Source organism: Molothrus ater, chromosome 8 (genome assembly GCF_012460135.2).
Source record: "Molothrus ater isolate BHLD 08-10-18 breed brown headed cowbird chromosome 8, BPBGC_Mater_1.1, whole genome shotgun sequence".
Taxonomy (NCBI): domain Eukaryota; kingdom Metazoa; phylum Chordata; class Aves; order Passeriformes; family Icteridae; genus Molothrus; species Molothrus ater.
The window spans coordinates 29331915-29347146 of record NC_050485.2 but is presented as its reverse complement, the minus strand read 5'-3'; the positions used below and the strand labels follow the sequence as shown (position 1 = coordinate 29347146).

Genomic DNA, 15232 nt, shown 5'->3' with positions numbered 1-15232 from the left:
GGCCCTTCCCTTCTTACTGACATGAATGGCTCAATTCACAGAGTCATTCAAAGGTGAGAATGTTAAAGCCCTTCCAAAAGCCTTCTCTTCACCATCAACATTTTGTGGTTCAGCCAAAAATACCACCCTACACTCAGATCTGCTTTGAAAACACTTGCAGCTTTTGGCTGGCAAGTGTATTTGGACCATCCATTAAGCATCAGTGAAATCCAGGCAGCCAGTGCTCTCCTGAGAGTTTGGATGCTTGTGTGAGAGACAAACAGCCTAAAACAATGTGCATTATCAAGCTGGGGAGCAGAAGGATTCATACCTAACTGAATTCCCCAAACTCCCAAATTCCTTTGGTGGCAACATCTCCTATTACTTTCCACGAGAAGAGTATCAAGTGGGGGAAATATTAGAAAGTGAGTGTCTTGTACCACAGAGAGAACCCCTGAGAGCCTGCAGCTCCGGTACTGTTTCTCAGGTCTTTTTGCCACGTGTCCTCCCCAGGGCACAGATCAGAGAGCACGATGACAGTCTGCAGTGCACAGCAGATCAAGGAGCTCTCTTCCAGCAGCACATCAAGGACACTGGCAATTTTATCTGCTGGTTTTGTGGTGTTCTCTCACTCTGTTTTCCTGTTCACACAGGAATTTCTGGAAGCAGATAAGTAATGAATCAATGTTAGCATCGTTACCCTGATTTCTCATCAGTGGATGCTTAACATGGAAATTCGTTTTTCACTGTCAAATTTCTACTCTTTTCTTCTTGCTTTCCTTTCCTTTCTTGCCCATTGCTTTCCTTTTCCTCTGGAGTTTTGTGCATCCTGAAAATGCACAGACATAAAGTTTTATGCACAAGATCAGTGTTGGAAGGATTCTTCCTCCAGCCAGACACTGAGAGCTTCATCAGTTTGAAAAAGCCTGAACTCACCTCAAAAGAACTACATTTTATCTACTCAGAGACCGAATTTTTAACTCAAAGAAAAAAAAAAAAAAAAGAGAAGAAAAAAGCTCAGATTCACATGCAAACCCATAAGCACACAAGCCAGCTAACATTTGTTCAAGCACTTCCTAAAACTCTCTAATGAAAACCACGTGCAGACAATCAGTTATTGGCACGTACAAGCAATACATTCATGGACTCCATTGCTCATGAAGGTTTGCACTTTGACCTCAGACTGCTATCCTAAAAATATTGGCTTCATATATGAAAGATCTGCTGTCTTCACGTAGCTATGATTTGCTATATGAATGATGGAGAAAATTCCTCATATTTCTACTGCTATCTGTGCCTGTGTACTTTAACAGAGACAATTGAAATTTATCCTGAGCAACTTCATCTCCCTTGCTCTGTATGTAAATGCAGGCTGCCATGTCAGATGGCTTGAAAAATATTTTTTCTACTTATAAGTGGTGCATAAGGTGAGGAAGAAATGGAAATATAGCCCAGCTAAATACTTAAAGTTGTTCTTAGAATATAGCATGTCCTGGCAGAACATGCTAAATGCAGCCTGTGGAGTTGCTTAGTAATAGCAATAATAACAACAACAAAAAATATTGTTGTTACTTATATACAAGAATAATAAATTTTCAAAGAGTGTTTCATTTATGAAAGCCAGGTTAAATGATAAGACCCATCCTTCTGGGTTCACAAAACATTCACATTGCATGCAACAGCCACACATGCTCCATTTGATGCTCCCTGTGGTCTGGAAATTAGGATCACAAGGTATGCTGGGAACCTGGAAGCAAAGAGGACTGCAGGGACTGCTCCCAGCTGGAGTCCCAGCCTTGGCCTGTGCTGAGCCTGCCACCACACATGCAATTAGCATTCATTATATGGCAGTGTTTTTATGATGTGGGTGCATCTCCACCTGGAACAAGTTGAAAAAGCATAAAAGCCATCAAAGTGTTATCAGATGTTATCAACATGGAGCCCACTAAAATCTGGACTACATCTGAACTACTGGCACACAGATGACAAGTCCTACATCCCATCAAGAATTTCCTGAGTCCTCAGACTTACTGCTCGTGCAAAAGATGCTTGTGAACAAAATGTCATTCTTTGAATGACAAAGCAGAGGATGAGAGGGATTTTTCTGATGGTTTCATTAACGGCCTTTCAGCCCAGACCCTGTATCTCCTTTCTGACACTGTTTTATCTCTCAGGAGGATTCCTTGCATAGACTTGTTGTCCTGCTGTGGCTGCTGGTGGTGAGGCCTGTGCTGGAGCCCATCACCATGACCATTGTGCTGGTTTAAGAAGGGCTCTCCAGCCAAGCTGGCTGCACAAACCTTCTCAAGCCAGAGGAACCAGCCCTCACTGTATTTCCAGTCCCAAGCATCTCTTCACCATATTTATGTCCACACAGAAAATAGCTTTTTCCTCCACTGCTGCTGTCATTTTCTAGCCCTTCTGCCCAAAGACTGTTTTCCCTCCTTCCACTCATTCCCATGGTTTCCCTGTGATTCCCAGAGCAGGGATACCCTGCCCTCTGCTCCTAAGTGCTCGTGACAGCTGCCATCTTGGCCCAATCAAGGGTGATTGATCCAGCATCCTTCAGCATCAAGTGCATTTGATCTGTAAAGCTCTCCAGCTGGGGCTGTAATAACTCATATCCGCTGTGGGTTACACATCAAGCAACTCTTTCCCCATCAGTCACGTCTTTCCTGATAGAAGAGTTCTTCAATGAAGCCCCTCACATCTAATCCACCATCTCATGCAGATCCTGATGGGGAAAATTTACGAAAAGCAATATTTTGTACTGCTTTGAAGCAAACAAAGCTGATCTCCATGTCAATTTTGTTGAATAAAAACTTCTGCGGGCAGAGACTGTAAATTCTTCCAGGATTTAGTCCATGATAAGAACAGTCAAATCATAAATATTTATGCACTAAATGAGCCATTAGTCACTACTTTGTTTCATTTTCATTAGCTCTGTGGCTATATTTACTGTATTTACATTCAGATCCTGCTCTGCAGTGTCACTGTCAGCCCAAAGCTGCTGCTCTGCCATCTGGACACTGGCTCCCAGCTCTGAGTAAGAGACCCAGGCTGGATATTCCTGTTTGTGTGGGATCACTGTTTCAGTGCACCTGAACAGAAGACACAAATACATTTTTATACCTGACAATGCAATGTGTGTCCAACTCTGCACCCTCCTTTAGGTTCATGACACAAGCCAAATGACCACATTACTTTTACTGCAGACTGGTTGTGTGGTGTTGCCTAAATCACAGTTTTGGTGATATGTTTTGCACAATCAGACTGGACTGGTTTGCCTACCTGGCACAGAAATATGAAACTACATATCTATTCAGGCATTAGATTTGCTGAGTGGCTTTTTAGCTCGATAACAATGTGTTTCTATGCATTACAGGCATGGAAATCAGGCCAGAACAGGATGGACAGAATTCTTCCTGTCTCTGAGGGATAGCAGGTTGCAAAGGAAGAAAACAAGAACAGCAAAATCTGTAGAGAGTGCTCTCCTCATCACCCAATTTAGAACTCAGTGATCATCAAGCCAGAATTGTTATCTTTGGATTTAATTGTTTTTAATGTTTTTCTTTCATGGTTTTGTCCCATCTCTCATTGATCTAATGGGAACTTTTAATTGCCATATCCTCCCATGACAAAGAATAGCTATGGCTTAATTATATGTTGTGTGAAGCACCATTTTCTCTTCTTTCTATTTCTTTTCTTAAGCCTGTGGCATGTGGGATTCATTTGTCAGCCCCAGCTCTCATAATGAGAGATGTTTGAAAATCATTCCATCATTCCTGTTTCCCTTCTCTAAGCCCTTGTAATGTTACACATCTTTCCATCAGTCTCTCACCTCTTTCCAGACTAGAGAGCTCCTGTACATGTCCTGTATGGAAGTTGTTTCCTAGCTTTGTTCATCCTTTACCCTGGCCTATAAACTTTTTTCCAAATTTACATATCCTTTGGGAGGTGAAGGACCAGAGCTGTGCACAATGTTCAACAGCCAGGTACATTATTGGTGTATAGAGGGTAATGGTTATGTGATTTGTTCCCTCTCCTAATAAATCAATTTTTATTCCACTTAACTGACAGGTTCTGTAGGAAAGAAAGGTGTTTACTGCCATCCCTTGGCCATAACTAGAATGATTTGGTGCAGATTCTCTATTGTAAATCCAGCCAAAATTCCCCAAATCCATAAAGTAAATGGGAAGTATTAAGGTACTGTGCCAGTGAGAAATATATAGGGTATAAATTCAGGATTAACTGCTTTCCATAAATGAGATCCCACTGATACGACAGAAACAAATTAAATTACATACAGACCAGTTATTAAAAATATTGACAAGTTTAGAATATCACAAGGAAAACCTTGAGGGGCAGGAAGTGCAGTTATCTGATCCATGCAAGTCCTTTCATTGATTTCAGAGAACTTTGACATGGTACCAAAGATCTACACTGATTTTAATCTGAAGACACAAAATTAAGTAATAGGAGTGACATGAAAGGAGGGACTTTCTACATAAGGTCAAAATCACAGCAAACATGACAGAGTTAAATGAAGTTTCTTCCAGCTTGTGTAGTTTTTATTTTTATTCTTATAAAACACTTTTCTATTTATTATCAGTCATTATATATTCTTGCATATCATCAATGCTTAATTGCATTTAACTATTAATTAGATTGAATACATATTGTCACATACATGGAGTGCAACAGACATAAGATGGCATGCAAATATTCTGAAAATCTCAGCTCCAACTGGTAAATTTGCTAATGGAGAATATTTTACATTCTGTAAATAATCAAGCATTTTTTATTATCTAGAGATGTTCACACTTAGTGGGCATGCATATCATCATAAGTTAAACGTGGTTAATTAAAGTTAGTGATTTCTTTCATATGAATTATATAATTTATTCTAAATTATTGGTTTTAATGAGAAGCTATTATTGACCATTCAAGTTATTAATGATAGAAACAACATCTTGAAGAAACATTTATATTCTCATCTTAATATGCTCCAAAATTCTATAATTAGAGGACCCTCCCCGCATCCCAGTGAAACAGGTGGGTCAGAGAGCTCCCGGGGGTGGAGCAGCCTGTGCACAGTGAAATGGGGGTGAGGAGTGGGGATCTCTGGGGCTGGTGTTCAGCACGTGCTCCTGTGACAGCAGTGACATGGAGCATCACTGCAGGGATGCAGCCACCCCAGGACTGCTGTGTGCCTTCCCCAGACACCACCAGGGAGCAGAACTTGCCCTGAGCACCTCGGGAGCTGGGCCCTGAGGGACACACATTGACTCCAGGCTGAGCACAGACACCCTGAGCCATGATGGAGCAGGAGTGCTTCCAGCCCTGAACAGATGAACAATTCTCTGACTGGTTTCTGGACAGGTGGCAGAGGTGGGGAAATGTGGTGTCCTTCCTTTCCATGGGGCATTTCCCTGAGCTGTGCCAGGTGTGATGTTTGCCACACACAGCAGCTGGGCCCACACCTCTCCTCCCCAGCTCTCTCTGATGACAAGCAGGGTGTCACAGCTCAGGACAGACAGACACAGCCAAGCCGGCTGCAGAGAAGGTGGCAGCACAGGACCTTCCAGGAGATCTGGGCCCTGCTTGGACAAGTACTGAAAACAAATTTCCTGAATTTGCTTGCAGTGGGAGAGGGGACAGAAAGGCTGCAGAAAGTCAGAGCTTTGCAAAATATATCAGGGAGAACTGGCAGGGAGAGCCTTCAGCTGCTTCATCATGCAGCATCTGTGATTGTTTAGGAGAAGGGACCCCTTTGGAAAGTACTCCCTGGAGATGCCTTCACCAAGTGCTTCCAGAAGTGTTCAGCCATTTCACAGTCATTTCGCAGAGGAAATCAGATTAAAATATGGCACCTGCCAGCCAAAGGCAGAAATGCACAGAAACAATTTCATCTCATTGCAGTGGCCAGTGCTGACAAGTGAAGGAGAAGTGACTGCTCTTATTTTGGATATATCTTCTTTGATGGCATATTTTTCTCTGCACAAAATGAAATCACCTTTTTATACAGAACAATTAAGCGGTCTTGGACCAGCTTAAAAACAATGAAGACAATTTCCATGCCAATTATAATGTAGAGGGAAAAAAACAAGAAAAACTTGGGATGTTCTAGTTTTGTATCTCCAAATCCAATAGTGGTCAAAGTGATAAAGCAGAAATAAAAGGCTTCCTGAAAATCCATATTTTTTTCCCAGTTTGGAAGAATAGCAGCAGCACAGGAGATGTACACAAAGATAACAAGCACCATCAACACAATGGGCACATCTAATTTTTCTAACTCTTTTCCAATTTTGTCGAAATTCTCGATTACTCTGGACACCGTCTTTTCCCCGGCTAGTTCAGGACATGAACTCCATCTCTCCATGCTTTTATTTCTTGCTGGTTGTGTGTTTTCATTCTCCCTGGCAATTAGCATTTCAAAAAGCTCCACGTTGCGATATTTGACCGGTTTCACACCTGACTGACTTCTCAGCACTTCCATAATGGTCAGGGGCTCATTGATGACTATTTTAGACTGTGCCCTGGATTTCAGTTCATTCCTTTTGCTACATGTGGATCCAGAACAGAGTTTAGAGGCAAGAACTTTTGACTGCAGTTTCCTGAACTCGTTGTAGGACTTGGATAAGACAGTTGCAAGGATGTCTCCCATGTCTGTCAGGACCAAGAACATCAGAGGGATCCAAATAAAGCATACAACATACAGAGATACTTTCCACTCCGTGTCACAGGATAGGTATTACCATAACCTTGAACAAGAACAAGGGGAAGAGAAAGAGAGAGATGTGATACATAAATTGGTAGCAGAAGATATGCCCTTCCCCTAAATCCAATTTGGGTATTTATATTTCCTTCCTCTAACATATTGGATATGAAACTCAAGTTGTAAACCAGTGCTTTTCCATTAAAGTGGGAGAAGGCTGTGGTATTATAGCAACTGTATTAAATTTTAACAACCATTTTTCTCTTCATCCTTCAGAAGACATTGAGTATTCCTTCTCTCCCTTCAAAAACCCTGCTCTTTCCTACATGAGCTTCTAGGCCAAGTACTTAGCCTGTCAGATTATCAGCTCATATGCTGAGGTATGGTTTCCCTCATTTTCTTCATCCATGCATGTTTTCACTTGTGGCTGCCACAGCCTTTGGTCTGAACCCAGCCTCAGTCCCTGCTTTGCTGTGAGGCACTGAAATACCATTTATTCTTGGTCACTCTTTTCCCCACAGGCTAATTGGGAATGCTAATCTTTACTCTCAAAGCACTTGGGAAATATTATTGTTGTTATTGCACAGAGTGATCTTATTTACTCTGTTTAAAATTAATTTCTGTGCATTAAAAATACCTAGTGCAGTTTCCAGGCTTAAAACTTATCTTGAGCTTAAATTTAGCAATCCAGAAATTTATCCTAGCTGAGCCACTAGGCAGCCTCCCCAGGCAGTGAAGAGATGGCACTTCAGACCATCAAACTTCAGACTAGATGCCTCAATTCTCCCAGAAAATTCAAGGTACATAATTTGATTCCATCCCAAGGTAATTTATCAGTTCCTGATTCTGCAAATAACAAATCCACCACAATGGAAATAGCCACCTCTTCCAGCTATTAGCAGCAAATATTCCAGGCTTTCTACTGCTCCTAAAACTCAGGTCAAAACCAAGGAAGATGCACTAATACTCAGTACTATGAAGGCAAAAAGTACTTAGGACAGCTTAGAAATAAATATGTTGAGTCGGTGTGCATGGGGACATTTGTCCAGTCCCATGTTAGTGGAGGTGGGTGAATATGCCCAGGGAAGACATTTCCCACAAGAAGCCTTTTCAGCAGCTTGCTGAAGTCAAAGCTTTCTGATAAAACGTCCCCTTTCAAAAGTTCTTGGCTGCTGTGTTTGTTCCAGGAAATATTCACAGGGCTGAGGATTTTGGTCTCATCCCCAGTGTGTCTCTGGCCACCCAGACTTCTGTCTTTAAACTGCAAGAAGCTGAATTTGAACAGTCACCTAAGAGATGAGAGTGTGAAGTTTGAGCTGTGACACAGCATACAAGGGTGAGCTCTCACACTGTTCCTTGTGTAGGAAAAGCTCTTTTTAAGGTTCAGTTTTTCTCTTACAGTAGGATGCATCCCCATGCTGAGCACATCCTCCTGCAGTGGAGAAATGTCTTTGCAATTTGATACAATGCTGTGGGAATATTTCCCATCCAGCTTTGATTATGACAAATTTGGATAGACAGTGCCTGTACTTGCCAGCATTTGAGAAAGATTAACAAAGGGATAAAAGTAGCTTTGGGAATGAGCATGAGGAGTTGTATTTAGCAATGCAGAGGGAGCCAAAATCAGAGCAGATGTTTCTATTTGATCTAGGCCCTCCTTTGAAATATGAAGTCAGACTGAAAGATTTCAAAGGTGTGACTTAAACACTATCATGTGCTGTTAACCCAGAGAAATGTGAACATAGTGGTTAATTACAGAACCACAGATTAACAAAGCTGAATTAGACAAAAGTAACTGAGAAGCAATTAAAAAACAATATATGCATTATGAATTACCTTTTCCAGAGAAGAAAACATTACCCAAGAGGACACACAACAGTGGGAAGGATAAGGTTTGACTGAAAAATGGACATTTCTTTTCAGTTCAATAGCTCTGTGAACATCATATATGAATACATATTATAGTATCTGTGTAATGATGCAGTTAATTAGTGTGTACCATCACTAATTACTAAATTGTGACTTGTTTCTGTGACTCAGCTATGTCTCTGCAGTCTGTGTTTGCAGAGCCACTTGCAGACTCATCAGCAATACTCAGGGGAAAAATTCAAGGAGATTTGGGCTTTGGGCTTAGAAGGGGTGGGTTTGTTTGTTTGTTTGTTCAGTTGGTTGGTTGGTTTGGGTGGTTTTAATTCTCTGGAAGAAATGCATTAGAGAAAGCAGCAACAGGAATTTATTCTGAAGGGTGTTACTTTACCTCTGTACTTACCCACAGTTGTGAATACTGTGCAGCAAAAAAAGAGAGACCCAAAGAAATTCCATCTTTCTTTTGGATTGATAAACCAGACTGGGTCAGCTGTGTTGAAAAGCTCACGGATGTTGTGGTTAAACGTCTCATTTTCTGTCACGTTGTCTGTCCAGTTATCTGTCACAGTCACAGCAGGAGGCACAGTGAGTGTTTGCAGACCACCACTCAGGGAGCAGCCTGCCTGCTACCCCAGGGAAATACACTGCAGCTGAGCATTTGCCTATATTCCCCTAAAAGATAAAAATATCCACCTTCTCACCCTCCCCTTTCAAGCCCCTCACCCCCACTTCTGAAAAAATCAGGTGGGTTCAGTGGCTTTGGTGAATAAAAGTACAGGGAAAAAAATAAACATAAAGAAGCAGGACAAGATGACTGAGTAACCAGCTTCCAGCCTGAATGTCCTGTTTAATTTTGGACTTCCCAGGAGATTAGTCTTCTTTTGACCCAAAGACACCAAGAAATGTGGGCTCAACAGCAGGGAACCAACATGAACCACTTGATGTCACTGCCCAGTGCCCTGCTGTGAATCCTGCAAACCCTCTTCCTCCTCCCAGTGGCTGAGCTTTGCTGGAAAGGACATTACTTACACTATTTAATTGCCCAAAACTGGTCACTGTGTCAGCACAGCCACCTGAGTGAAAGCCCATGTACAAGCCCCATCTTAAATCCAGGAGGATTTCTAACCCTTCTTTTCTCTTCTAACCACTCCAATCAGCATCACTGGGTCTGGGGTGCAGAACTGCACCTGTCTCCCTCTGAGCATCCCATCACCAGAGGGCTGGCAGGGAAGCTCAGAGCAGGCAAGAGGCAGCTGGAAAAACTTTCTGAGAGAGAGGATTCAGCCCCCAGCAAACTGCAGGAAATACCACAGGGATCTCAGCTGCTCCTTAAGGTAAAAGGTAACATGGGCAAAAGGGAGAACACAGGCATCTCAGGAAAAGTCTGTCCAGGCAGGAACACAAGGACTGGGAAGCTTGCAGTCAAAAATCACAGCTAAAGTAGAAACCAGCAGTCATTAGCTAGGCAGAGGGAAAACCCTCTTTGCAGGGTCAGCTGATAGTATTTTGAAAAATGTCTTAAAAAGAAAAAAAAAACCTAATTCAAAAAGCAAAAGAATGAATAGCTCCCTGTGCAGTTATTTTGAAATTCCAGTACATACCTGGTAACTTTCTGGCGAGGTACATCAGCTTCTGCAGGAATGTTCTGTATTCTTCACTTACTGTGACCTTCCGGGTACTTTCAATGTGGGAAAACATGAGAGCCCCAAGAAAAGCATAGATGACAAGAGACACAATGAAGCAGGCATGAGGAAACACTGCCCAAAATATTTTTTTACATGTTGTTTTACCTCGCAGAGGCTGTGATGTTGTTGCCATCCTAAGCTTGTCTTTTTTTTTTTTTTTAATATAAAATTTTGTGGAGAAGACACAGCTTTAAGAAAGAAAGATGAGGATGTAAAAGCTTTTGCAGCCAAGAAAAGCTTCTCCTGTGAAAACAAGGATTGTTCTGCCTCAGGCTTTCAGATCACATGTCTTTATAAGTGAAGATTGCACTACAGTCCCCACGGAAAAGCAGCACAACTGATCAAGCCCTGAAATACTTCTCAGTTGATGCCACGCCACTCTATCCCTGAATTATTATTGATCAGCCAGCACTGTAATGCACATGGATCACCAGCTCCTATCAGCTTCCACTGGAGCCTACTTGTGCCTAAAGTTCCTTCTCCTGAACAGCAGCTTCCCATTGATAGAGCAGAAACACTTCCAGCTCCCAGAAGGGAAAATGTGCACTGTAAGGGATGGAGTTCTTTAAAGATTTCTCCCAGAAACAAACAGGAAAATTTAAAATTAATCAAAAGAAGGGGATCGCTCTAATTGTAACCCCTAGGCAGACAGTAGAACAATTAATTTCCCTTTCAGAGAGCTTACAGAATCTCTCTACACCACTCAATCTTTGTAAAGAGGGTCTTTTGAATTTTAAGTTCTTTTTCTCCCAAGAAAAAATGAAATAAAAATAGTCAAGAAAGCTTTTCCTTGGTCTCACTTGAATAAAATCTTCCTATATAAATAGAAGTTTCAGTTACGAAATCCCACTGAGCTTAGTAAGTCAGAACTGCAAGATTCAGTTCAGAGTTAGTGATCTTTGCAAACTATTTCCAACTTTAAAAATAAAGCCTTTCTTTTCATCCTTTGCTCTAAAACACAAGGGAGCAGCAACATCCTTTGCTCTAAAACACTTGTTGGAGTAACAAGCAGTATCACTGCCCTTTGCAATTTTTCTAGTGGTAGTAAGGGGAGTTGGACTTTACAGAAAGAGGTGTTAAATATTTCATCTCCAGGCATCTTTCATTAAAAATTGAAACAATCTTGTGCAGCCAAGACCTACTGAGCTGTGTGTATGGAGCAAGTCCACACATCCACACAGAAATCCTACATGCTTACAGTGACTTATTCTAGGTCAAACTCTCAGTAAATTTGATCAGAAGATAGTTTATGTTCACCAGTATGCAAGTCTCCACTGTAAAAAAAGAGACTTTTAGGGCTAAGACAAAAATAAGCCTGTGTGCTTGCTATTTTCCTTGTTATCTGCCTTGTTGGCTCAGTCTTGCTTTTTGGCAACAGATTTATAAATCCTCTTATTGCAGTCAATCTCTGTTTTCATTTTTCCCCCCACTGACCTGAAATACAGGGTTAAAAACTGCTAATGTTCATAATTAATCAAAAGCAACAGAGCTTCCTGAGAGGTTGTACTTGGAGGTAATGTACATAGGCCTGGTGTCCTTTCTGCTGGGAATTGTTACAATAGGGACTGAAACATTGGAAATCTATTTATTACTGTCCCAATGCATGGGCTGCACACACCTGCGGGAGTCAGCGTGGCTCTGCTACCCTGCTCTCAAGCAGCACAGTCAAAAACTGGGAAAATTTCAAAAGCAGCAAGGATGGCTGAAGGTGTGGACAGCTTTCAGACAAAGAATGACTGAGCAGTCATTGGCCAGGGGGGAAAAATTGTGACTGAGGAACCATCTCCAGTCTGCCAGGTGTTCTGGAGGGAGCAGGTGAGGGATCAGCTCTCTGCAGCCTCTTCTGGAAGCAGAATTGAGGACCATCAAAAGGAGCAAGTTGAAATCTGCTTCAAAACAAAACAGGATTGTTTCTCACATAGCTAGAAAGGTCTTTGCCAAAGGTTGCTGGGTTTCCATACATGAAAGAGAATGGAGAGGTGTTTAGAAGAACAGTCACTGGTGCTGACTACAAACCACACAGGGCTCAATAACCCCCCTGAACTGAAAATAGCTTGCAGCTGTAAAAATAAGATGGGGTACTGGGCAACGAGCCCCTGTCTGAGGCTACATATTCACACTGATGTTCTAAAAAAGGTTTTCACTGGCCAGTATGGTAGTTCTGATACAGCTTGTCCTGCACAGTTTTTCATCTGCAACTCAGATATAAACATATTTTCCACAAAGTGCTTTAAAATCTTCTCAGCCTCCTCCTACACATGGCACTGCAAAGTATTTAGCAATTCCCAGGAGCTTCTCAGCCATTTGCAGCATCAAGCTCTGAGCTTGTGACAACAAGAAAATTTAATAAAAATAAAACCAGAAATGATTTTTACATTATTTGCTTAATCTAAACCATTTCCCACTATTGCTGTATTACATATTTGAACTTAGTTGCTTAAAAGCAAATCCCACTAACCACAAGTTATTCCAAATTGAGTTACCGGTACTTGTATTGAGAGAGAGTTTTGCAATACACATTTCCTATCTACATTAATGGACAGCAAACCTGCATTTGTCCCAACTTCCATTTCTTTGATTAGGGCAAATCTGAGTGCTCTGTAAGGTGCTGCTTGAAAGGGAAGTTTTTGACCACAGCTGCAAGGTTAAATAATTCCAGTAAAAATATACTTGCAATGAAATTGCTATTTTATCTGATATTTCTGAATTACATAGGTTAAATCTAGAAGATCCTTCTCTGGGCAGAGAGAAACGTTTTTCAATAATCAGTAAAACTCTCTCTGCATTAAGTCATCTGCTATGTTGCCAAAGACCTGCTGTGTTACCTCCTCTGTGAAACACCATTCTGAACTGACCAAGAGTGTAATGTCATCCTTTTTAAGAGAAAATCAAAGTGACCTGAAGGATGACAGTGTTTTTTAAAAATAAATGGCAATGGATTAAATGGTTTCTTTTTATTTACACCTGGCATTGGTTCTGATGGGAATGTGGTTTAATAGAGGACTGAGACCTCAGCCTGGTAGCACTTCACAACACAGAGAATTAAAAACCTTCCATTCCAGGTTAAATGTTAACAAGGCTCATGGAAGATTTGATCCATTGCCCCACTATAGGCCCCTGGAAAGTATTTCCAGAATGCCTTAAGATTAGCTCCCCCCAGAAAATGAATGTTTTGGTAGAATGGTGATATCACCTCCAAGCACCCCAAAACAGCAAAAAATGAGTGGCAGCAGTAGCTGCACTAAGAAAGCAATTCCAGGGCTGTGTGAGCATGAGGACACCCCACTCGAGGGCAGCTGGGTGGGTGGTGTCAGTGGAGTTTCACTTTTAGTGCCCTCAGCACTTTCAAAGGACTCCTCCCACCTCCCACCCACAATGGTTCTCCCACTCCCTCCCCGCTCTGGGGCTCCTTGAGGCCTCTCCCTGTGGGATTTCAGCCCAGGAGCGGTGCTGGCCCAAGCCCAGCCCCAGCAAAGACACAAGACACTTGTGCAGAGCAAATACACCCTGCCAGATGAGCCACACCAGCTTTTAAGGCACTCAGCAAATATTTTTCTCCTCACAACCCCCCATTCCATGTTGCCCTGGAATATGAATTCCCCTGACAGCTCCCATTCTTAGTCCTTACACCTCACACTGCTGGGATGGAGAGAGAAATGCACAAACTGGCAGTGTAGGGTGTGTTGGATACCCCAGGAAGGTTTGGTTTTCTTTGTATCTATCTTTAAAAGTCTCAGCTTTTGCTTGAGTCGAGTGCTTGAGCTTGTAACCTCTGGGAATATTTGAGAGCACTCAGGACTAACATCCTGACACTACATAGAATGCTAAGTGGATTCAAAGATGTCCAGGACTCTCACCCTGAATAGGAGAATTTCCTATTTCATTCTTTGTTCACACCAAAGCCTAGCAAATGATCCCATAATTTAATTTACAAGAGAAAAACACTCTCAATATGCCCCAGGACCAACCAAGGCTTGGGTATTAGTTTCTGTTCCTCCCCTTTCTTTCTAAGAAGGATGAAGTCACATAGTCAGGAAACACCTTTAATGGGAGTTTTTTTTTCACCTGGAAACTAAACACAGCACTGGTCTTTGGTCACTCACAAGTTAACCAGCCACTTGATGCCCAAATCATTGCCTGGGCAGAAAGACTTCACCTTGCCTTCCTCTTCCCCAAACCTGAGCAACCACAACAGCCTGGAAGGAGCCAAGCTGCCCCCAAAATGAGGAAATGTTAGCTTTTTTCCCTCTGGAACTGGTAACATCTTCTCTCTGCCAGAGCTTCACTCAGTAGCCAGGGCTGCAGCTCAGTCTGGAGGGTTTGGTTGCTGCAAGGCTGAGGTTTCCAACACAGCAGAGCTCTGTGTCAGCCACTTCTGCTCCTGCTGCTCTCTGAAACATGTGGCAAGTCAGAATACACTTGGGGCTGGAAGGGGAAGCTGCTCTAGACAGACAGCACTCTCCCAGACCCTTTCTGAAGTGCCACCAGCAAAACCAAACGCTGGTGGATAGGGGGCAACAATTCTCAGTCAGGGTGGGGAGGGCTTTGCAAACAAAGCTACGTCCCTGCTCATTGCTTTGCATGACTCCTCTGAGTGCTGTGGCACTGTTTCAGGGTGCTGGAACAAGCAGAGAGGTTGGTGTCACCTTGAGTCACCAGCATCAGACCCCACAGTGCAGGAGCCCTGGGTTTCCAGATAAGCAAAGGGGATTACTGAGGTTCAGCCACAAGTCTTATGCCAAGCCTTTACTGAGTTAATGTAGTGAACGTAATGCTGGTATAGTGGAGACTATCTCAGCACAGTAGTTCATTTCAAGGCAAACAAGCTCCCTGTAGAGAGATCAGAAAGCTGCTTCTTAGGAATTTAATTAACATTAGAGTATGTGAGATTATATGCTGCATGAAAGCTAAGCATCATGGTTCATGTCAACACTGCATTTATTTGCAATTCTGCACTTCTTTGAACTGGCATAAAACCCACATA

The 15232-nt window shown here is 42.3% G+C and overlaps 1 protein-coding gene across 1 annotated transcript; it reads right to left on the bottom strand.

Annotated features, from left to right (window-relative positions):
* Nucleotides 1-5938: 5938 nt before the first annotated feature.
* KCNK18 (potassium two pore domain channel subfamily K member 18) lies at nucleotides 5939-10381 on the bottom strand. The gene is given in 4 exon segments (XM_036386242.1): nucleotides 5939-6675; nucleotides 6678-6743; nucleotides 8967-9122; nucleotides 10165-10381. Coding segments are annotated over 4 exon segments (1176 nt in total).
* Between the last annotated feature and the right edge of the window lie 4851 nt (nucleotides 10382-15232).